At 42.9% G+C, this 24,663-nt stretch overlaps 1 protein-coding gene across 3 annotated transcripts; it reads right to left on the bottom strand.

The window, feature by feature from the left end:
* Positions 1 to 300: 300 nt before the first annotated feature.
* Positions 301 to 19,162, bottom strand: CEP20 (centrosomal protein 20). Of its 3 annotated transcripts, XM_058710157.1 has the most exons (6): positions 19,045 to 19,161; positions 15,384 to 15,581; positions 13,612 to 13,696; positions 6,695 to 6,831; positions 1,598 to 1,708; positions 301 to 685 (listed from the first exon to the last, which is right to left on the bottom strand). In XM_058710157.1, the coding sequence occupies exons 1-5, from the start codon at positions 19,070 to 19,072 to the stop codon at positions 1,632 to 1,634; spliced, it is 525 nt and encodes a 174-aa protein (XP_058566140.1). In that variant the 5' UTR covers positions 19,073 to 19,161; the 3' UTR covers positions 301 to 685; positions 1,598 to 1,631. The 3 variants fall into 3 exon arrangements, with proteins under 3 accessions (XP_058566140.1, XP_058566139.1, XP_058566141.1); XM_058710156.1 differs by lacking the exon at positions 301 to 685 and having other exon boundaries at positions 1,451 to 1,708; XM_058710158.1 differs by lacking the exons at positions 301 to 685; positions 6,695 to 6,831 and having other exon boundaries at positions 1,451 to 1,708; positions 19,045 to 19,162.
* Positions 19,163 to 24,663: the final 5,501 nt, after the last annotated feature.

Here is a 24,663-nt window from a genome sequence, read left to right as displayed (position 1 = left end):
CAAATGACAGGACAATGCATACAAAAGCACTATCGACTACATGCGACAATTATGTTCAGCTTCTATCATGATGACTTTATATCAGTATCCAAAATGATAAAGTCCAGAATTTTTTCTTAATCTAGTCCTGCATGATTGTAATTCCTGAGGTGAACTTAGCGTCCGTTGCCAACATCCTTGCATGTAAACCAAGTCTTCTGAGAAGAATTCAGATGTTCATATCCCCACACCCAATACAACGGAATTTGTGACTGTTACCATAGATTATAGATTTAATTTTAAAAATGGAAATGAGATGTAAGTAATTCTAGCTCGTCAACAGGGCCTCGCAAAATCCTCTCACTTGTCAAGTATGTCTTCAGGGGACTTCTTTAACAACTTTTGGCACTCAGATAAAAATTCTTGGTTAAGGTGTAAGGACTGAACGCTGACCACCGCACAGAAAGTCAAAAGTCAAAAGTTTCAGTAATTTCTACAGGCAGCACAGAGTCCGCACCCTGAAGAGGACGCCAATTTTTCCAGCTCCAGCCATGATCACTTTCCCTGTGGAAAATGTTCAAGCTAAACGCAGTCAGTAAACGGGAGCCCGCGCAGTTCACGCCCAGAACACGCTTTGCGACTTCCGGCCGACCAGGCCAGGTGTTGTCAGGGATATCGGTCTGGAGACTCCACGTTATAAAAATGTCTGAATAAATATCAAAATAGCATTTTAGAGATCGCACACTAAGAGCTCTTACCGGTTTTTTTTTTTTATCCCAAGAACGAAAAACTGGCATTTAATGAGACTTCCGGAGCCCGAGTAGGTAGTGGCGGCCCCTGGCGTAGCTCGCCTTGTAAGTGCACAGCTGAAGGCCACACGGAGGTTACACAATGCCATCTTTTAAAAAGTGCCTTCTGGTATTTCTCCTAAAGCCTGTCTCTTCATGCTTACTCCACATTCTTTATATAATGAAATAAACTCTTTGTTTTACTTACAGCAAAATTGAAAGAATTATTTCCCCCTCTTCCTTTTAATTAAATCTTCCAATAGAAGCCAAAATGGTCCAAGGAAAGAAAAAGTACATTGTTACCTAGTTTAAAAGTTCAAATTTAGATAGTAATTCAGATATCTAAACCTAATTATAAATGGTTATCTGAAAAACCACTAATCATAAGGAAAAAAACAAAGTTTATAGAAAATAGTTTTTTCTGGCTTTAGTGTTCTTTTAAATGTTTTCTCAGAACATGAATGGATTTTTCTACAAATCCACCTAATTCCAGCCCGAAGGAAATTTAATTAATGTAACCTTGTTAAAGAGCAGAGCATATGGCTATAAAGGCCTGAACTTTTTTTTCTTAAGAACATACAGGTACTAATAAAATCCCTTTAGCTCTTACAAATTTAAAAAACTTTATCATACCTTCTGAAAACAGTATTTTTTTTTCCTCTTTCAAGTCAAATCCAAGAAGCTGGAAGCTACAAGTTAGTTTTTATTCACAAATGTAGTAAAACAGGAGGGGCTAAATGTTTTGCAGAAACTCGAATTTCTACAAAGTACAAACATTAGTGATGTATTTTGGTAATGTTGGCAGAATAAATATGGTACTGAATACACACAATTTTAAGACAAAAGACGCCCCAGATGGAAATGTCATCTCTTTACTGCTTGAGAAACAAGAGGATCTTCAATATTATTAATACTCCCCTTCTCCTTTCTTAGGTGGTCATCTGAAATTAACAGAAACAAATGTCAGTACTTATCCCAAGTCAAAATAAGCAGTGTGCAGACATATCTACGTGTATTTTTGAATGCTGTATCTTGAATACTATAGGAGTTCTTTTTTTGAAAAAGATTTCAAATGTTTATTTTTGAGATACAAAGAAAGAAAGAAGGAGGCAGGGAAGGGGAGAGAGAGAGAGAGAGAGTGAGGGAGACACAGAATCCGAAAGAGGCTCCAGGCTCCGAGCTGTCAGCACGGAGCCCGACAGTGGGCTTGAACTCGTGAACCACGAGATCATGACCGGACCTTAAGTCGGACGCTTAACTGACTGAGCCACCCAGGCACCCCTGATATTGTAGGAGTTCTTCAGGTGGCTTGGGACAAAGAAAGGAACTCACCATTTTTAAACCATTATTGAGGAAATCGGAAATGTTTAGTACTAAAGACTCACTCTCAAGGGTGGAACAGAGAGCATCCTGGAGTAAACCCATGGGTAAGTAGTAGTTATAAACTTCTCTTACACGATACGTAAGGAATGGAATTTGCAAGGACAATGTTCAATGAGCATTTTGAAGGATGACTAAGTTCTTCAACTAAGAAGAACTTTGAAACTAAGTTCTACCTTTGAAACTAAGAACTAAGAAACTTTTCTTCAAACAGAAATGCCTCTCAGCAGCACCCTCTTGTGGCCAGAAAAAAAAACTAGCAGTTTACATCTTCCTACCCAAATCAGAAAAGTATCACAGAAATTGTAGAAAATCTTCAGTCAAAAACACAACAGTAAAGCTCCAGGAAGAGTTCAGAAACGCCCAAGGCCCCAGTGACCACCCCCTGTGCTCTGGCAATAGAAGGGACCCTAGTCACTTCTGCGGAATTTCTTTTGTCATGGAGGCAAAGGGGTAGAGGGCAGAAGTGTTCTAGATTAAAAGAATCAAATGCAACAAAAATGCAATGCAAAGACTAAATTCTGAGAATTGTGAAGAACTGAAAATATTCCCCAGACACTTTTTACAATGGAAAAACCCATTTTTATGACAACTAGATGACAAGAGAAAAAGAATACAAATCTAGGCAGTTGTTAGAAATATGCAATTTTAGCACCACAAGCACATACTGGATTTTCTTTTCTTGATGCTTCTTTAATTTTTTTTTTTTAATGTTTATTTATTTTTGTGTGAGAGAGCGAGACAGAGACAGAGCACGAGCAGGGAAGGGGCAGAGAGAGGGGGAGACAAAGAATCTGGAGCAGGCTCTGAAACAGGCTCTAGGCTCTGAGCTGTCAGCACGGAGCCCAATGTGGGGCTCGAACCCACAAACCAGGAGATCATGACATGAGCCGAAATCAAGAGTCTGACACTTAACCGAATGAGCCACCCAGGTGCTCCTGGATTTTCTAATTCTAAAGACAATTTGCTTCTACACCCATTCCCACTAGTCCACCATAGCTGATCACCCTCATAAAAAATGGGAGACTACTGGTCTGGATCACAGATGACCACCTCCCTCATTTTTAGGCAGCTTTGCTGGACAGAACAAAATTGAGGCCACAACCATTTCAGGTCTTCTAGAAAAGCACTGTAAAGAAATGAAGTTGTTATGCATGTACCTTACAGATGTGCAATCAAGCTCCGTTAATGATTTTCTCTGCTATGAGATATCTGTGTTTTTATTTATACCAAAAACTACTTTGCTTCCATATTTCAAGCACTAATACCAGCACCACTAATGAACTGGTTACCATTCCAAAGGTGAGAGTGTCTACATAAACCCTCTTTTTTTCAGCACTCTCAAAGCTCTGATAAAGGAAGTGCTTCCATGCTGGAATGCTTTAGGCTTGTGTTCAAATAAAAGAGAATTTCATTTTAAGTGTTTTATGTCAGTCGGATGAGCTTCTGTAGAGATCAGGTATTGTAATCCGAAGAATAATTATTTTCACGTCTCCATAACCTTGTCAATGTAGTCAAATCAAACACATTTCCATCAAACAGTAAGCTAGAATCCAGAAAGTAAACAGAATACTCGAGTGCGCGACTGGGACACAATGCAATTTTGGGCTGATAATTCCTCACAAATCATTGCACAGGGGCACCTGGGCGGCTCAGTTGGTTAAGTGTCCGACTTTGGCTCAGGTCATGATCTCGCGGTCTGTGAGTTCGAGCCCCGCGTCGGGTTCTGTGCTGATGGCTCAGAGCCTGGAGCCTGCTTCCGTTTCTGTGTCTCCCTCTCTCTCTCTGCCCCTCCCCCACTCACGCTCTGCCTCTCTCTCTCTCTCTCTCTCAAAAATAAACATTAAAAAAAATTTGTTTTTAATCATTCCACAAAGAGTTCATTGTTATCAAGAAAATTTTTGACGGTCAAGAAAAATAACTTGCAAAATCACGGTTCTTCTTTAGTTCAGCTGCCATCCTCCTTTCTGAGCTTTCCACAGAGTAAGCGCCCAAAGGTTTACCCACTCTAAGCGGAGCCTCTGAAGCCCCAAAGTAACTAATGCACTCTCCCCCCTCTCCCTCTTTGGCTCGCCCGCGCTCGCTCGCTCGCTCTCTCCCTCCCTCTCTCTTCCACTCCCCAGCCCTCCCACCTCCCAGGTGTGAAGCCACAACTTGCTACTCTGTGACCCACATCTCAAAACAACAGAACTCAGTTAAGAAATACTCTGTTCCTTGTAACTTTGTTGTTAGCCATTAGCCATGAATGAGATCGATTAGAAAAAGCTTTCAAGCGGGGCCACCACATGGATGGAGCTAGAAAGGATTATGCTAAGCGAAGTCAGTCAGTCAGAAGAATAAATACTGTATGATTTCACTCCTATGTGGAATTTAAGAAACAAAACACACGAGCAGAGGGGGAAGAAAAGAGGGGCAACCCAAGAAAGAGACTCTTAACTAGAGAGAGCACACAACGGTCGCCAGAGGGGAGGCGGCTGGGGGTGGGGGAAAGAGGTGATGGGGACGAAGGAGGGCACCTGCGATGAGCACCAGGTGTTGTAGGCAAGTGCTGAATTACTACGTCGTACAACTGAAGAAAATAAAAATGAAAAGCTTGCAAGCCAGAAACGTGCTCTCTCCAGCGATTATTTTCCCTCTTGGGAATGAAAATACCCGTGTCGCGGGTCTGCCGCGTGAGCGAGTGTTCGCGTGTATAACATCCCCTGGTGGCAATCACGCGGAGAAAGTGCGATTATCGTACACTCTCCGTAGGCACGTCACCTGGTAAAGCCGCTCTGGAGGGGAATCAGACAGTATCCACTACATTTTTTAGTACGTATATGCTCTGAACCAGCAACTGGACTTCTGGGCATCCGCACAAGACAAACCCGTGTGTGGGCAGGAAGTAATTCTATACCGCTACATGGTAGAAGCCAAAAATTAAAAACATGACAGCACATCGGTAACGAACGATTAGCAAAGCCACGCGATACTACACGAAGTTAAGAACGAGGTAGAAGGGGATGTCCACGTGCTGACAGGACAAGTGAAGAAAAGCCAACTGCCGGAGGACACGCACAGGAGCAGAATACATAAATACGTAGGAAACGGATCCCGAGGGAGACCTGCCGACCTGCTAACGGGGGCCTTCCCTCCGTGGAAGGGAGGGAAAGTGGGGAGTCGGGCCGAGACAAGACGGAAGAGATGAAAGGGAAGTTTACACTGTATTATCTGAACGTTTCGACATTTACTCACGTAATTGTTTTAAGTACTTGCCGGCCAGTAGGCACTCACGACAGTTCCTCACAAACCCTGAAAAGTGTACAAGAAGGGCACGGAGGGATGCCGACTCGGCTAAAAATGTTCAGCTGCAGGCTTCAGAGGAGTCACCTAACTTCTCAGGGTCGGTTTGCTCAAGCGTAAAGTAAGGAGGTGGGATGATTTCCTGTTCAACGGTCTATCAGCTCAGCATTCTAAGATAATGGATAACTCGTAGTGAAATCGGAAATCACCTCCTCAAGAGGTTGCCTTGCCTCACAAATACTTCACTTTCAGATCCGAGGAGACACAGCAAGCATTTGGCATGATCAATACTGGTCACAGCAGCTTATGAAAACTACCAAGGGCGATCTGTATTTCAGAGGTTTCTACACGTTTCTTTCCACATTCCAGGGCTATAGCTGTTCTGTTAATCTGCTGCCTGAGCCCCACCTACGACCGGCCTTAGAAAGAGGTCACCTCGACCGAAGCTGGAAAGGAGGAGCTAATAAACCACTCAGTTCAGATTAGCAAAATGACAGCCTATTGCTGATGTGAACACAACAACAGAAAGCTCATTGGAAGAGGGAGCATTCTGAAAGAAACCGAGGCTATCCTCCGAAGAATTCGTTATTTATAGGTAGCTGCCAGTCTTCCACAAACAGTATTCTAAAAATGCAAAGTGGGGGAGGGGGCGCCTGGGTGGTTCAGTCAGTCTGACTTGGCTCAGGTCATGACCTCGCAGCTTGTGGGTTCGGGTCCCAAGGGTCCCAAGTCGGGCTGTGTGCTGACAGCTCGGAGCCCGGAGCCTGTTTCGGATTCTGTGTCTCCCTCTCTCTCCGCCCCTCCCCCACTCATGCTGTCTGTCTGTCTCTCAAAAATAAATAAACATTAAAAAAATTTTTTTAAATAAAAATGCAAAGGGTACAGAAACATGTGGCTTCTCTATCTGTAAGCAGAGATCTTTCCTCACTTTTGGCGGGGGGGGAAATAATGATTTGATAAAACGCTATTTGTTCAGTACACCAATAATCTAACCTGCTCCAAAGAGTACAAATCTATGTGAAAATCAGGTTTTTCCAAACTTCTGTATAGAAATAATATCTGAGAATTTTGTCCAGTCATTGCCCTCCAGATTCTCCTTCCAAAAAGCATTTTGTTTTTAGGATAAGTAACAAAGACCAAAACTGTATTAAGTCTAAGTAGAATTAAACTATGACTCAAAAGCTCAAGAAAAACTATTCCAGAGAGAAATATTTAAGAAAATATACATGCTGACAGCAAAATGATGAATTTCAGGAAATTCATACCCCTTTGCCTTCTTCCGCTAGGTTGTCTGCCAAGATCTGGGTTTGGAGGCTGAAGTGAAGACCCTCTCGAAAATGGATTTTGGAGGTCCTCCTTAGTTCCGTGCAAGAAATGAGCTAAAATTCCATATAAAAGAGGTCTATAGCAGGAAGAAAACCACAATCAGTTAAAATTATAGATACAGGAAAAGCTTAAAACAAACCTCTCTTTTATGTTTATGTTTGAGAGAAAGCGAGCATGCACGCACAGAGGAGGGGGGCAGAGGGAAAGAGAGAATCCCAAGCAGGCTCCATGCGCAGCACAGACCCCGACTCGGGGCTCATCTCATAACCATGAGATCACAACCTGAGCTGAACTCAAGGTTGGGCGCTCAACCGAGCCATCCAGGTGCCCCCAAAACTCTAAGGCAGCCTCTGCCACCTGAATGGCCAGGTAATTCTCTATACTTAAAGAAGATGCAGGGTTACTATCGAAATCACAAACTATTCATGCTTTTTTAAATTTAAGAGTACCATTTGGGGTACCTGGGCGGCTCAGTCAGTTACGTGTCTGACTTCGGCTCAGGTCATGATCTCACGGTTTGTGAGTTCGAGCCCCACATCGGGCTCTGTGCTGACAGCTCAGAGCCTGGAGTCTGCTTCGGATTCTGTGTCTCCCCCCTTCTCTCCCCCTCCCATGCTCATACTCTCTCTCTGTGTCTTAATAATAAACATTTAAAAAAATATTTAAATTTAAGAGTACCATTTAACTCGAAAGACAATTTAAAAATCCAGAGAACCCATGTTACCAACTTAAACATCAACTAAACTGAAATACAAAATCAAACAATACACAGGAATTCAGCTTTTCAACTTTAAAGTCCAGTGTAAGACTTCCCAGTACCTAGCACTGTCTGAATACAACAAGTATTCAGGAAACGCTGGATGAATAAATCCTTGTCAAATTAGGTCATATGTCTCAAGAGCCAGGCTGCCTGGGTTCAAATCCTGGATTTACCACTTGACCTCAACAAGATTCTTAATGTCCCCAGCCTCTTAAATGTTTTTTCCTCTATAAATGAGGATAAGTGTAGTCCTTACCTCCTAGGGTTATTGTGGACTAAATGAGTTCATAAATGTCAAGCGTTTAAAACCATGCCTGGCACATATTAAATGGCATATAAATATTAGCTGTTCAGGAGTCAGGTAAGAACTAATATTTAATAAGCTATTTTTAGGGCAGGCAGTTTAAAGAAAAAGTGATTTTTACAGTTTCCAAATCTCTCTCCATTCTATCTTCGCCCTGTAGATGTCATAATCATCATCCCCAATTTATACGTGAGAAAACCAAGGCTCAGGGAAGATATGCTGGAGGTTTCTTAAATTTTTTGTAATGTTTTTATTTATTTTTGAGACAGAAAGAGACAGAGCATGAGCAGGGGATGGGCAGAGAGAAAGGGAGACACAGAATCCGATGCAGGCTCCAGGCTCTGAGCTGTCAGCACAGAGCCTGACACAGGGCTCGAACCCACAGACTGTGAGATCATGACCTGGGCCAAAATCGGACGCTTAATGGACTGAGCCACCCAGGCGCCCCTGGAGATTCCTTAGATAGTAAGTAAATAAACTTTCCAGTTGAATCCCAAGTCCCATACTCTTTGCATTACAATATACTGCTCAGAGATGTACACGAGCAGCCCTGCACAAACGGAAGCTATGTGGCTGATGATGGGAGAGACAGAAGCACACCAGAAATGTTTCCAATCTCATCACTGAAAATACAACTTAACTGAGTTTTTGGGGACAACTATTTATTAGCTGGTGTGATAGCTTAAAGTATGACATTCCTTTCCCTCCAAAAGGTAGGGCCTAACTGCCTTCTCCTGGAGTGTGGGCTCAAGTCACTTCTTTGAACCAAAAAACATATTAAATGAGAGTGCTGTGCAACTTCCAAGACTGGGTCACAAACCACCGTGCCCCTCAGCTTCCTCCTTGCCTTCTCTGCTGGGTCACCACGTCATAAGGACATTCAAGCTATCCTAGGGAATGGTACACATGGAAGGAATGGAGTCTCGTGCAAGCAGCCATGTGAGTGAGCCACATAGAAGGGGATCCTCCAGCCCCAGCCACGTCTTCAAATGACGACGTCCCTGGCTACCCTTTAAGTGGATCTCCTGAGAAATGTCCCACTAGCCCCACCCAGAGATTTCTGACCACAGATAATAAATGTTTGTTGTTACAAGCCACCAAATCCTGGCGCAGTCTGTTACGCAGCAATAAGTAACTCCTTGCATGCCAACTGTTTCATAACACAAGGAAAGGAGGAAAGTAAGTTTCTCCATTTAAGATGCCTCAACTCTTAGAAAGGAATAAATCTTACAATCCAGGAACATAAAATAGGTCTTTTCGTTTATTTTACTTTTTTTTTTTTTTTACTTTTTTTTTTTTTTTTTTAACGTTTATTTATTTTTGAGACAGAGAGAGACAGAGCATGAACAGGGGAGGAGCAGAGAGAGAGGGAGACACAGAATCTGAAACAGGCTCCAAGCTCTGAGCTGTCAGCACAGAGCCCGACGTGGGGCTCGAACTCACGGACCGTGAGATCATGACCTGAGCTGAAGTCGGACGCTTAACCGACCGAGCCACCCAGGCGCCCCTCTTTTCGTTTATTTTAAACCAATGTGTCCCAAAGAGCTAATTGGTTCAAGAAGATTTTTAAATGTAAACAATCTTGTTCTTAACACCAATAAAGTTTTTAAGATTTAAAATTTTAAGATTCAGTTATTTTTAAATGTTATTAGAAAAAAAAAACTAGTATATTTAATCCACAAATTCATGGATACTAAGATTTTTTAAAAAATAAAAGTTAAGGGGCGCCTGGGTGGCTCAGTCAGTTGAGCGACCGACTTCGGCTCAGGTCATGATCTCACGGCTTGTGAGTTAGAGCCCCACGTCGGGCTCTGTGCTGACAGCTTGGAGCCTGGAGCCTGCTTCGGATTCTGCACCTCCCTCTCTCTGCCCCAACCCACTCACATTTTGTCTCTGTCTCTCTCAAAAATAAATAAACATTAAAAAAAAATTTATAAAAAAAAAAAAATACAAGTTAAAAAAGGAGAATATTTTTTCAGGTTCAGCCTTACAATACTTTATTTGCAATGTTAAAACACAGAAACTCTGAAAACTAGTCTTCTTCATAAATTTGGCAAACTCATTCGGTGGCATGGCTTGACCTAACATAAGGCTATTTTAGACTTTATCCTACTTTGTATGCAAATTCTTAAGTTTCTCTGAAAAATATGAATGTGTTTGTGGAAAACCACCTTACGCTCACACTGGCACATGTATCTAGTATGTGGTATACTTACCATTTTACCTTTTTTCCCCCAGCTCTACTGATGTATAACTGAGAAATAAAATTGTAAGGTATTTAAACTATATAAGGTGATAACTTGATATTTATATTTATATATATATATATATATATATATGTATATATATATATATATATATATGTATATACATATATATATACATATACATACACACACACACACACACGGCAAAGGAATTCTCCTCAGTGAATTAAGTAACATATCCATCATCTCACACATTTACTTTTGTAAATGTGTGTGTTACTTTTGTGGGTGAGCAAATTTCAATCTTACAATCCATATTACTTTTTAAAATCTGAAAACTTCACAACAGAAGTGTTTTTAAGCAAAGCAGTAACTGTCTTTCAGAAAGCAAGCTGCGGCAGTTTGAAGGGTAAGTTGGAAAAGAAAGCGACTAGAGACAGAGAAAGCAGACGGCTTCTGAACAACACAGCGTGGGGCAGCGGGAGTGGATGGGAGATTCCGCAGAGGTAGAAGGGATGCGATGTGCAAAGTGACTGGTGGAGAAAGGAGCTGGAGCCACAAACATAAATGGACTCTGAGTTGAAGACCCAAAGGGCTACATGAGGAACCTACGAGGGGGGTTTAAGGAGATGAAAACAGATTTAATTTTTGGACACAGTGAGTTTGAGATGCCAGCAGAAACGTGGGCCCACAACTTAGGGCATGTGTTCGATGTAAAGTGGAGTCACAGCTCAGAGGCACCATTAAAGACTCAGGCATACTCAGAAAAGTGGGCGAGGGGACAAGATAAAAAGTTTTGTTAAGGACAAAACTTGAGTGGTCACAATTTAAAGGAAGCCTAAAAGAGCCAATGAAGAAATTGAGAACACTGTTAGGGAAAGAAAAACTTAGACAGTAAAGGTCATAAAAGACAAATGACAATACGTGTTTTAAGGGAGAAGAGTCAGTATTACAAAATGCCACAGAAACTCCAGTGAAATTGAGCTTCTCAAACTCGAAATACACAATATACAGCCACTCTTGGGGCTGGGGCCTTGGGACAAAGTACAGGGTAAAGGTGGAGTATGATCCTAGAACATTCATTGTGCAAAGACTTGTGGGAAAGTTCAGTTTAATTGGTATGTCCTTTATAACATCTTTATGGTAAAACAATTATATCATGAAGTAGAAAGAAAAAAATTCAATAAAGTTTTCGAAAGAGAAAACATAAGATTTCAAAGAAATTTCTTGCTAATGGAAAGGCTGCTTTGAGCCATGTCCCCTGGACTCTTATGTACGTTTTTGTTGTTTTTTTTTTTTTTTTTTTTTTTTTTGCCATTCAGGGATTCTCTGGGAAAAGTTTAAGCAACTCTGAAGTAAGAAAAGAACCAAGAAACTACTCAAAAGTGGTCACCCTTCCTTTCAAGGGCAGAGTTTCAGTATAAATGGTGATAGACTTTAACATGCAGAGAGGGCAAAAGAGGGGACAGTAACAAAATGAAAACAGAGGGTTGGTTTTCACTAAGTTCAATGGTCAAAACAAGTTGATTGGGTTTTGGGGGGATCTGAATATATTCCTAAATTGAAGTGAAGGAAATAATCGGGAGGAAGAGTTCAGCGTGAGTAAGGAAACAAGTGATAAAAGATAGTCTCAGATGGGAAATAAAAGTGGGGGGGGGGGTGGGGTATGGACCAAGAAACCACGAAACGTGACCCTTAGCAGGACTGTTGCTCAGTCCTCTGAAACCACAGGAATTTTAGCTCCAGGGAGCAGACGCCTTATCTTGTTTATTGCTACACACCTTGGATTTGGTGCAGTGTTAGACACACTCGAGCCAAATAAATACCTGCTGAATTAAAATGAAATAAAACCACCACTATGTGATTATGACTCCAATACAACACTATCTAAAAATTTATTTTTAAGTTTTTATTTTAAATTTTTTTTTTTTAACGTTTTTATTTATTTTTGAGACAGAGAGAGACAGAGCATGAATGGGGGAGGGTCAGAGAGAGGGAGACACAGAATCCGAAACAGGCTCCGGGCTCTGAGCTGTCAGCACAGGGGCCCAATGCGGGGCTCGAACTCACGGACCGCAAGATCGTGACCTGAGCCAAAGTCGGCCGCTTAACCGACTGAGCTACCCAGGCACCCCCCAAGTTTTTATTTTAAAAAAAGTTATTAAAAAAGTTCTTGGCACAAAAATAGACACTCAAATCAATGGAAGAGAATAGAGAACCCAGAAATGGACCCACAAATGTATGGGCAACTAACCTTTGACAAAGCAGGAAAGAATATCCAGTGAAATAAAGACAGTCTCTTCAGCAAGTGGTGCTGGGAAAAGTGGACAGCAACACGCAGAAGAATGAACCTGGACAACTTTCTTACACCAGACACAAAAATAAACTCAAAATGGATGAAAGACCTCAATGTAAGACAGGAAGCCATCAAAATCCTCGAGGAGAAAGCAGGCAAAAACTTCTCTGACCCTGGCCACAGCAACTTCTTACTCAACACGTCTCTGGGAGCAGGGAAACCAAAGCAAAATGAACTATTGAGACCTCATCAAAATAAAAAGCTTCTGTACAGCGAAGGAAACAATCAGCAAAACTAAAAGGCAACTGATGGAATGGGAGAAGATATTTGCAAACGACATATCAGATAAAGGGTTAGTATCCAAAATCCATACAGAACTTATCAAACTCAATACCCAAAAAATAAATAATCCACTGAAGAAATTGGCACAATGAATAGACACTTCTCCAAAGAAGACATCCAGATGTCCAACCAACACATGAAAAAATGCTCCACATCACTCATCATCCGGGAAATATAAATCAACACCACACTGAGATACCACCTTACACCTGTCAGAAAGGCTGACATCAACAACTCAGGCAACAACAGATGTTGATAAGGATGCAGAGAAAGGAGGATCTCTTTTGTACTGCTGGTGGGAATGCAAACTGGTGCAGCCACCCTGGAAAGCAGTGTGGAGGTTCTCTGAAAAATTAAAAAGAGAACTACTCTACGACCCAGCAATGGCACTACTAGGTATTTACCCAAGGGACACAGGTGTGCTGTTTCAAAGGGACACATGCACCCCCATGTTTATAGCAGCACTATCAACAACAGCCAAAGTATGGGAAGAGCCCAAATGTCCACTGATGGATGAATGGATAAAGAAGATGTGGTATATAATATATACAATGGAGTATTACTCGGCGATCAAAAAGAATGAAATCTTGCCAGGTGCAACTACGTGGAAGGAACTGGAGGGTATTATGCTAAGTGAAATTAGTCAGAGAAAGACAAATATCATATGACTTCACTCATACGAGGACTTTCAGATACAAAACAGATGAACATAAGGGAAGGGAAGCAAAAATAATATCAAAACAGGGAGGGGGACAAAACAGAAGAGACTGTGAAATATAGAGAACAAACTGAGGGTTGCTGGAGGGGCTGTGGGGGGGGGGATGGGCTCAGTGGGCAAGGGGCTTAAGGAATCTACTCCTGAAATCATTGTTGCATCATGTGTTAACTAACTTGAATGTAAATTATAAAAAAAATGAATAAATTATAGGAAAAAAAAAAGTTCTTACATTGTGTTATCCTTTGATTCTTCAAATGCATTTAGTTCCCGAATGAGAAACTGTCTGTCCAATGGTACTACAGGCTGACCAGATTCTGGAGGAAAAATCAGGTGTCTTTATTCATCTAAAAAGCACATATGATTTTGATAAGAACCACTCACCAGGTATACAGACTTTTCAGATTTTCAGTAGGCGATGCAAAATGGCACAGCCACTTTGGAAACGGGTTGAGCCATTCCTTACAAAGGTGAGCATGTACTTACCACACACAACCTTGCAATCCCACTCTTAGCTCTTTACTCAAGAGGAACGAAAGCTTACTTTCACACAGAAACTTGTGTGTGAATGTTTATGGCAGCTTGATAATTGCCAAAAACTACAAACCACTGGCGATAATGGATAAAATGGGCACAGCCATACAAATGAGTGCTATTCAGGGGGAAAAAAACCCAACACAGCTGAATCTCAAATGCATTATGCTAAGTGAAAGGAAGCGGACTCAAAAGGCTACTTCCTGAATGGGTTCATTTCTATAACATTCTGGAAAAGGCAAATGACAGGTACAGAAAACAACAGATCAGTGGTTGCTAGGGGTGGCGGTAGACAAAGAAGTTGACCACAACAGGGCAGAGAATTTTTTGAGGTGATGAAAATACTCTACATCGAGACTGTAATTGAGGTGGTAGTTACAAAACTATGCATTTGGTAAAATTCATCGAGGTGTATACTAAAAAAGGTATATCGTACTGTTAACTATACCTCACTTTTTGAACAAAGCCGAGACACTTAATATGAAACTTAAAATGATGGTTACCATACTTCATTTTAGGGAAGCCCAAGTCCAAGACCGCGTTCATTCTATTTTCACAATTTTCTTCTTTTCTGAGTACTAATAGTATTATGTAGCCATCTGTAACAAACTGAGGAAAGTGGATACTGATACTGAAGATCCTTAGACCACTAAAAATCCTGGTCTTTATTCAGTTAAGGTATATGCTTAACATTAAATAAGACATCTAGAATATCAATAAAAGAGCTGTTAAATCAAAGTCCCAGCATCTCGAAGAACTCATTCTCTCTTCCAAAATCTACTTCATGGTTTCTTTTCTTTAATGAGAGGTGAAACAATCTTAAAGCACAGAGCAAAGCTTAAACAAGGCCATCAAATGATACAGGTGCAATCTTTCCAATCCCATTTCTCCCTCAGCCCAGAGGAAAGTCTTGACTACCGTGCATTCCTTTCAGTTTACTTTCTTCACAAATAAAGTTTAACAGATAAATGTCTCTTCAACTGTCCATCTCCTCCCCCCAATACCAAGGTTAACTCCCAAGAGGAAAGTAAACTCCTTCCTAATCCATTTCAAATATCACGCTTTTACACACATTTGCATATATCCCTCACCTATAATAGTAGCAGTATTTTAAAGTTTTATCTCTAGTGCTTCTTATTTTTTAACAAAAACTATATACATCAAAACTGTATTTTTAAAGTATATCTATAGAAAAAAGCTAGCAGCAAACAAAATGTCAACAACTGCTTATTCTCAGCATCAGGCGATTTTTCAAAGGGTGCACCTAGTGTTTATCTACTTTCCCCTACAATACAATAAGCCCCATGAGAACTTGTTCAAGCTCTGGAAAGAACCCATGAGACGTTTATGTCCCTGTCACTCAGATGACACTGTGGTAATGGAATCGGATTTCCAGCGTAAACATTTTCTGAGAATTGAGGGCAGGGAAAAAGCAGATGTTGTTTCAGGTAAGTAACAATAACCTCTTACCTGATATGAGGACAGATGCTGTATACTTGTATTTGTTGAATTCCAAATACTCCCGAATTAATTCATTAATTAGAAGGTTTTCATGAGACAACGGCGGTCGGGGTTCACTTTCATCATTCAGGGCATTGAAAACTTCAGCTCGGATCCTTGCTTTTAAATGCCCTAATACTCCTCTTTTCTCCAAGGTGTCCTTTAAAACTGTTAAATATAAAATATTATGTTTCAATCATGGAACAAATTTGGTCATTTTTTTTTTTTTTAAGTAATCTCTACATCAACATGGAGCTCGAACTCATTCAAACTCTTGAGATCAAGAGTCGCACACTCCACCAACTGAGCCAGCCAGGCACTCCTCAATTCTTAGGCATACTTGGAAGAAAAATGTGTAACTAGTAAAGTGGCCTAATACCCACTGTTTCGATCTAAACAATGTGCTAAATGCAAGTTATCCAATTAGCTACCACAATTCATGTTTGTAATAAAAATATAAAGTTCTCAAGGTGCAATGATTTGATATTTTAATATATTTAAGCAAACTCAAGTTTATCTTTCTAACATCATCACTGTCAGTAGCTATAGTCTGGTATGCATCTTTAGTGAGGGAGGAAAAGGGAGCATAGAATTAGCTCACTGGGGCCTGAAATTAACCCTTACTGACTCGTATGTTTTCAAGAGTGTTTAGCACTGCAGATAGGTTCTATATGTCACGAAAATCTCTGGTGTAGAAAGATGATTAAAGACAACGAATGCATTCCATAAAAGGAAAGAATATGTTGTCTTTTGATAAAAACCTATGCTATTCAGAACCCTTGGGGAATGGCCCATTCAGAGGAAAAAGGTATTTCTGTGTTTGTTTTTTTAAGACACAAGTTAATTTCCTAAAAAACAACAGGATTCTGAAATTATAAGCCTAGTTAGAAATCTAACACGTAGATTAGCCTAGTTAGAAATCTATCACTGCCACCTTGAGACATCAGGGATATATATGTTGAGTGTAATCTAACTTCTTGAGGAGCAAGGGTCGGATTGCTGTATCAGTTATGATAATGAGATTTACCTATAAATGTTAGTATAGATACTGACGGGGACAGGGCTGAATTGGCATCATTCCTTGCAGTGATCTGGAACCTTCTTCGTTCACATTGTCCCTCAAGGCTAAGTAACAAACCCAGACAATCAACACCTCTCACCCACAGTGCCTAGAACACAGTAAGAGCTCAAAAACTCTACCTGGGAGCATTATAATACAGGGTGTAATAAACATAGTTTAATACATACTGTGCCCTACCCAAGGCACCAAATAAGTACATCAACATAAAGAAAAACTCAACAGAGCCCAAAGAACGTATCCATTTGTCATAAAATTCCTTTAAAGCTTTATTATACAACAACAAAAACCTGGGTCTTAGGATTCCATTACAGAGATAAAATCTAGACTGAATTTTAACCTTTCTTGCTCCTTGTTTTTAAATCATCCCTTCAACCTATTTGGCAGGTATGCAAGTACAGTTATCACCCAATCAGACTTTGTAACAGGCCCATAAAAGGAAGGTCCAGCCTTATCACAGTCTTGGGATCATAACCGAACCCGTTCTTTAACTCCATCTTTGGAAGTAGATGGGAGAGTTTTCGCTGGCCAGGATCCTGTCCCAAAGACTGTATGTGCACAAAGCACAGCCTCAAACTCAGCAGAGAAATGCGAATTAATGAAGCTGGAGTTAGGAAATCTAGGCTGTCTGTCTCATCGCCAGCTCACGCCTCAGTTGCTCTCTCCAACATGATGAGCTCCACCTCTCGGAGGCAGAACCAAGGGAGATGCAGAGCTTCAAAAAGGGACAAGGGAACCAAGGGAGATGTGAAAGCTTCAAAAAGGCACAAGTCCATACAATGTACAATAACTGATTGGGAAACACACTGTCACTGAGATTCTCTTGGACCCAGAGCATATTCAGAACTGGGCAACACAGAAAAAACATAAAGGGCTCCCTAGATCTCTGGAGGACACTCCTAAACCCCAGAGTTACATCTTCTTTTGGGGTTCTGTATTATTTTGCCCTTCCTTCTATTCTGTTTAAAACACGGTGCTACAACAACTTCAGAAAGAGGTTCTTAACTTGCCTTAATATCCCAAAATACCTTTATTTTTTTTAAGTTTTTTATTTATTTGGGGGGGGGGGAAGGGAGAGAACACGTGAGCAGGAGAGGGGCAGGGAGAGAGGATCCCAAGCAGGCTCCCCACGGTCAGCGCAGAGCCCCCACGTGGGGCTCCAACTCGCAACCGCAGGATCGTGACCTGAGCCTAAATCAAGAGCCGGTGGCTTAACCAATTGAGCCACCCAGGTGCCCCCCTCCCCAAAGTATCTTTAAATCCTCTGAAGTGGGGCGCCTGGGTGGCTCAGTGGGTTAAGCCTCTGACTCTTGATTTAGGCTCAGGTCACAATCTCGTGTGAGTTCGAGCCCTGCCATCGGGCTCCGTGGTGGCAGTGCAAAGCCTGCTTGGGATTCTGTCCCTCTCCCTCTCAAAATAAATAAATAAACTGAAAAAAAATCTTTAAAAAAAAAAAAAAGATAAATCCTCTGGAGCTGATGCGATATCACATGTGTTACGTATTCCCTGCGGGGAGTGAGAACGGATTCCCGTGAAGTCTGTTCTTGTGGATAAAGGCATGCCTTTTCCAGGACTGTTCAGCCCGGCGCCCAAACACATATTTATGTCAATGCTTCCAGCATCCTCTTCTCAAAGGGATTCAACCCCTCCCTGCCAAATCTTTTAGAATTACTGATTTGGATCCCAAGTTCCCTGAAAACTCAACTGGTTTTATAAACTGGGTAGCAGCAGCATCCAGGGATTAAGACCTGGAGTTCAGGTGCGGCTGATCTAGGCTCTCGCACCGGGCCTCCCAGCTAAGGCGCTTTGCTCGAGCTATTTCACCTCTCGGCACCTCTATTTCCCAGTCTATAAAATGGGCATGAGATTATGACACAGGATCTATTAGGCAATACTGGGATTGGGTAGTGCTTGACATTTAAGGCTCTGTCGCTTGTAACTATAACTACTATTATTTGTCTGGACATCCGATCACACAAAATCAACGGTGAACAAACGTTTCCAGCTTAATCGACCCGCACCTTTGTGGAACTCTGTTGAAAACTCCAGGAGAATGGCCAGGCAGCTTCCCACCGCCAGTTTTTCCCCATGGAGAGCGGGACGCACCTCACAGGTTGTTGCAAGGATTCAGTGACAACTGAGCTAACGGTCTGGGACTGTACCTAACCCCAATAATGGCTGTGGGTACTGTCATCACTCAGTCCCACATGAAGGGAGCGGCCCAAAGCTTCGGCCCGAGAGCGGTCTCACAAATGCGCCCAGAGGCCCAATGTGCAGGACTGCAGGCCCCTCGGGCACATGAGGGTCCCGCAGCTCCTGCTCCAGCTCAAAGCCGATTTCAAAACTGCCCCAGTGCGACCGCTTCCCTCACACAGGGCCCGGGCGCAGCGGCCGCCACACCAGTCGGACGCTCTGCCGACCCTGACGCCGCAGAACGAGCCCCGCGCCCCCGGAAAGCCGGACTCTGTTTCGCGCGCGCTCCTTTCGCTCCATCCTTTTCACAAGAGGAAGGCCAGACGCCTTTCACCCGGCAAACGGCCCACGCGCACTCACCAGCCTTGAGCTCGGCGACAGTCGCCATCTTTCAACCGCCGTCAGGGGCGCGCCTCGGCTGTGCGCACGCGCAGCTCCGCCCCTCTCTGCGGCATGGTCTACAGCCAATAGGTGCGCCGCTCTCGCTACACTCGGTCCCACCCCTTTCAGTTTTCTCTCTCCGGGGTTGGTTGGGTGGTGACTCTCCGGAGGGATTTCACCAATCAGCGAGCTCTCTAGGTGCTGCGGGAGGAGGGAGGAGGAGTCAGGACCAAGATCCTTTACCTTTGCGTGCCACTGGCACTTTAGTTGACTAATATTTCCAACGTGTCCCCACTGCTCGTCTCTGCAGCCTCAGGGACTAATTGTCAATGGTTACCATGTGTTGAGCCTGTGGTTCTCAAACTTGAGAGTGTCTGAGAGTCCCCTTGAAGACTTGTTAAAGGGCCCCACTCCTGAGGTTGCTGATTTAGTCAATCTAGGATGAGATCCGAGAACTGCTTTTCTAACAAGTTCTCAGGTGACGGGGACGCTGCTGGCCTGGGGATCACACCTCGAGAACCCCTGCATTAAGTACTTACTAGGAGCCTGACAGTGTGCTAAATCTTACACACTTTGGCTCGTTGATTTCTCTACTCTTAGTCCCATTTTACAAAGGAGGCAACTGAGTCTTTGATAACTGATGAGGCTTAACCAAGATCACCAGCAAATGGAGGTGATTGGAATCCAGGCCTCTTGCTTTTCTAGAGCTGTTCTCTTCCACTGACACTTAATACTGGGTAGTACACATGAGGAGTCCAAGAGCTTTCTGTGAATAATTGATGAACGAATAAACTCTACCATCCCAGTTTTGTATCCAAAACAGTGGGAGGTTCTGTGATTCCAGTTAGGAATCCAACTCTATGCTTCCTTCCATTGCCAGGAAGGCCAGCATCTGTGACTTAGATCGTAGAACAGTGCTCTTTAAACTGCTAGTCTTTACCCATAGTACGTTTTAAAATCTATTTATTAGTGGCCCCCGGTGAACATATTTTTAATGAAATGGAATGGAACAAACAGCAAACAAGGAAATACTGTTTTTTGAAACTTTTGTTTCAGTTATGATGTGTGTCCTCGTTCCTGGTGTATTTTTTTTTAGTAACGAAAAATGTATAATGTTTATTTTTGAGAGAGAGAGAGAGAGAGAGAGAGAGAGGGAATGTGAGCAGGGGAGGGGCAGAAAGAGAGGGAGACACAGAATCGGAAGCAGGCTCCAAGCTCTGAGCTGTCAGCACAGAGCCAGATGCAGGGCTTAAACTCACAAATTATGACATCATGACCTGAGTCCAAGTCGGTCGCTCAACTGACTGAGCTACCTGACTACGCCTCTTTAATTTTTTTCTTTACAATGTTTATTTTTGAGAGACAGACAGAACATGAGAGAGGGAGACGCAGAATCCAAAGCAGGCTCCAGGCTCCGAGCTGTCAGTATAGAGCCCAACCTGGGGCTCAAACTCATGAACAGTGAGATCATGACCTGAGCCAAAGTTGGACACTTAGCTGACTGAGCCTACCCAGGTGCCCCCCTCCTTTTTTTAAGTATATTTATCTTGAGAGAGAGAGAGAACATGTGCACATGCAAGTGGGAGAGGGGCAGAGAAGGAGAGAGAAAGAGAGGGAGAGAGAGAGAATCCCAAAGAGGCTCTGCACTGTGAGCTCAGAGCCCAATGCAGGGCTTGAACTCACAAACCACGAAATCACAATCTGAGCTGATTTGGGACGCTTAACCGACTGAGCCACCCAGGCACCCCTAATTTTGACCTTGTAGAACTCAGATCTGTTCTGTAAATTTAGAAAGGCCCTATTCATCCCACTTCCCTACTCTGTAAAACCCACAGAGCCTGAATTCCTGGCCAACATCTCAAGAGATTTATAAGGATTAACTAAATTCCATAGGTAGGAAGTTTGAGCTCCTCAGAGAAAAGCATTGCTGGATATGTTGATGAGGAACTCAGAGAGAGAGACAAACAGTAATGCAACTGATTGATTAGTAGTGGTAATCATTACAATAGTTAATATCCATTGCCACTCTCTGTGTGACAGGTACACCTCTAAAGCCTTACTTAAAGTTGTCACCAACAACCCGATGAGGTAGATACTCACACAGCAGTCATCTAAAGTAAAATTTCAGGGTGCCTGGGTGGCTCAGTCAGTTAGGCGTCCAATTTCAGCTCAGGTCATGATCTCGGGGGTTGTGTGTTTAGACCCCGTATTGGGCTCTGTGCTGACAGCTCAGAGCCTGGAACCTGCTTAGGATTCTGTGTCTCTTACTCTCTCTGCCCCTCCCCCACTTCTTATCACTCTCTCTCTCTCTCTTTCTCTCTCTGTCTCTCAAAACTAAATATTAAGAAATATGTATATAAGGTAAAATTTCATTGAAAAACATGTACTGAAATTGGGTACTACACTGTGTTGGAAAGGATGTGGGGAAACAGGCATCACCATTCCTCGCTGGAATGTGGGTGTATTGGCCCCACCTTCTCAGAAGGCTATTTGGCAATATCTAGTCAATCTTTCACACCCTATGATCCATCAATTCCAGTTTTAGAAATGTATCTTACACATACACTCACATCTAATTACCAACGATATGTGCATAAGAATATTCAGTGTAGCCCTGTTTATAGTAGACAAAAATCTTTATGTGTCCATCAGAATGGCTGAAATGAAAACAAGCCACGATGACAATACCAAATGCTGGTGAGGGTGCATACATTGCCGGTAGAAATCCAAAGTGGTAGAGTCACTTTGGAAATTGTTTTGGCAACTGCTTATGAAGCCAAACATACACTCACCATTCAACTCGGTAATCCACTCCTCGGTGTTTACCCAGGAGAAATAAAAACTTAACGTCTACACAAAAGCCAGTATGAAATAATCGCAGATTTATTTGTGATCGTCCCACCTGGAAATGACCTAATGCCTTCCAGCTGGTGAATGGATATAAATTAGCTGTAGTATATGCCTATACCATGGAATAACAAATACTCAATAATAAAAAGGAACCGGTCACTGATAGCTGCAACAACGTGGATGAATCTCAGATGCATTGTGCTTGGTGAAAGAATCAGGACTCAAAAAGCTACATCAGGTGTGATTCCACTTACATATTTTGGAAGAGACAAAGTCTCTTTGGTGTGAACTTTGGAAAAGTGTGTGGAAGGTGGTTGCCAGGGGCTGGGATGAATGAAGGGGACTGTCTATAAAGATGGAATAGCATGATTTGGGGAGTCCTGGAACTGTTCTACATCTTGATTGTGACTATGTGATTGTATGCATTTATCAAAAGTCATGTATGAATTCATCAAAATTCATCCTCAGATGGCCCCCAAACTCCCCTACCCTGCACCCTCATCATGGCAGCGTGGCCTCCATACCCTGGGGCTGCGATTCTGTTCACACCGGTGCCCACACTGGATTGCTTCACAGGACAGAAACCTTACCTATCTTGCTCATCTCTGGTCGAACAAATATTTGTAGAATGAATGAATGAAGTCCCGCAAAGCAACTCATCTCACGGATGAAACTGACATGGAGACAACTAACTGGCCAGAAGCAAGTAGACCGCGTGGCGGGAGTGGAATTATACCCCAGCTTTTCTCTACAGTGACTGACAAAATGCAACCCGTGGAGGTTACAGGTTCCGACTTCTGAACTGTGGCACATACATGTTTCTCACCCTGGAATGTTGACATGTGGAAGGTTTTAATGTAGATTTTTTTTTTTTTTTTTGCAGGGGTTGGGGAAGGCAGTGGATGTTAATGTCAGTCCTTTGGAGGAAGTAAAAAGGATCCGCCAGGTAAAATGAGAATGCCACCTTTTGAACCTTTTGAAAGGCTTTTTTTTTTCAGAGGGATGAGAAATACATTTATTCAATGCCTTGTTTACCAAAAGGATTAGGGATTAAGGAATTCTTGAGTAACTCTTGGCTGAAATGTGTTTTATCAGAGGAACCCAGCTGGACAAAGTTGAGTTTAAACGAGTCGAGTGTCTTATCGAGATTTAGTTATGCCCTCCTGGTAGGCATGACTTTTCTTAGGATGTGCAGCAAGAGACAGTAGAGAGTAGGAAGGGGAGGGGGGGAAATCTGTAGATGGAATTTTACAAATTGGAGACAACTACGTTATAGAAACAGTGTCTCCTTGTCAGACAAGTCGAGGCGGCTTTTGAAAATATGACACATTGGGGGCGCCTGGGTGGCTCAGTCGGTTAAACATACAACTTCAGCTCAGGTCATGATCTCATGGTCCATGAGTTCGGGCCCCGTGTCAGGCTCTGTGCTGACAGCTCAGAGCCTGGAGCCTGCTCCTGATCTGTGTCTCGCTCTCTCTCTGCCCCTCCCCCACTCACGGTCTGTCTCGCTCTCAAAAATAAACGTTAAAAAATTTTTTTTGCGGGGGGGAGCGCCTGGGTGGTTCAGTCAGTTGAGCATCCGACTTCGGCTCAGGTCATGATCTCACAGTTCGTGAGTTCGAGCCCCGCGTGGGGCTCTGTGCTGACAGCTCAGAGCCTGGAGCCTGCTTCGGATTCTGTGCCCCCCTCTCTCTCCGCCCCACCCCTGCTTGTGCTCTGTCTCTCTCTGTCTTCCAAAAATGAGTAAACATTAAAAAAAATTTTTTTTAATAAATTAAAAATAAAAAACAATCTTTTTTTTTTTTAATTTGAAAATATGACATGCCTCCACATCAGCCATTCATGGCCACCAAGACGATGGCAACCGCATCCGAACTGCTGATTCAAAGGGATGGGCCTGAAATCCCAGGGGAATTCAAATTCAAATCCAAATCCCTCCTTTCTGGATGTATGAAGGGGGAAAGTTGCTTCTTTCTGTCTTTATTTGCAATATCGTTGCTCTGAGCACACTCCAAAAAAACAGGAGTGGCCGTTGGTTTTGAAGTACTCACCCCTATACTAGATACTGTGTGAGACATTTTGTGGGCACCACTTAATCCATTCCCAGGAGGCTGGTGCTATGGTTATCCTGATTTAAAGGTGAGACTGAGAAATTGAAGCGACCTGCGTGAGTTCAGACAGCTGGGCCGAGTCTCAACCACATTCACAGTCTGATGCCAGGTCCTAGGGTTTCCTCTGCTCATGTGGACAGATGGTTTCATATTCCAGCTGGACGAGACGAACCTGTGCTGGGCGGTTGCTGCAATGGGCTCACAGCTCTGCACACTGAGGACTTTTGCATGCTGGAAAAGAATATGGGACCACGTTGATGCCCTCCCCCAAACCTCCCCCAGTTTTCCTAATCTTTGTTCCCTGAAGGGCTTCCCTTTCCTCTCTGACGTTGTGAGAATATACACACTAAAACGAAAGCAGAGAGGGGTCAGGCGCTTTGCTCGAGGCCACGTAGGGGACTGGTGGCACAGAGCCAGTCTGGAACCCAGCCAGGCAAGGGGATACCTGAATGGGTCACCCTGCTGCACTGGCTCTTGATGACATTCTCACAAACACATCCTTGGCCCCCTGCAGCTCTGATGGACCTACCTGTGACACCACGGCGGGGTTGTCAGAAGGGGGCGTGAGTGCTGGCTGGTTATGGGTGCCTCAAGCATGAAACCAAAGGAAGGCAGAAAAGGCCTTTACCAGCTCCCC

The sequence above is a fragment of the Neofelis nebulosa genome, chromosome 18, assembly GCF_028018385.1.
Source record: "Neofelis nebulosa isolate mNeoNeb1 chromosome 18, mNeoNeb1.pri, whole genome shotgun sequence".
Classification (NCBI taxonomy): Eukaryota; Metazoa; Chordata; class Mammalia; order Carnivora; family Felidae; genus Neofelis; species Neofelis nebulosa.
Note: the sequence above shows the minus strand (reverse complement) of the source record. Positions and strands in the feature narration are given on the sequence as shown.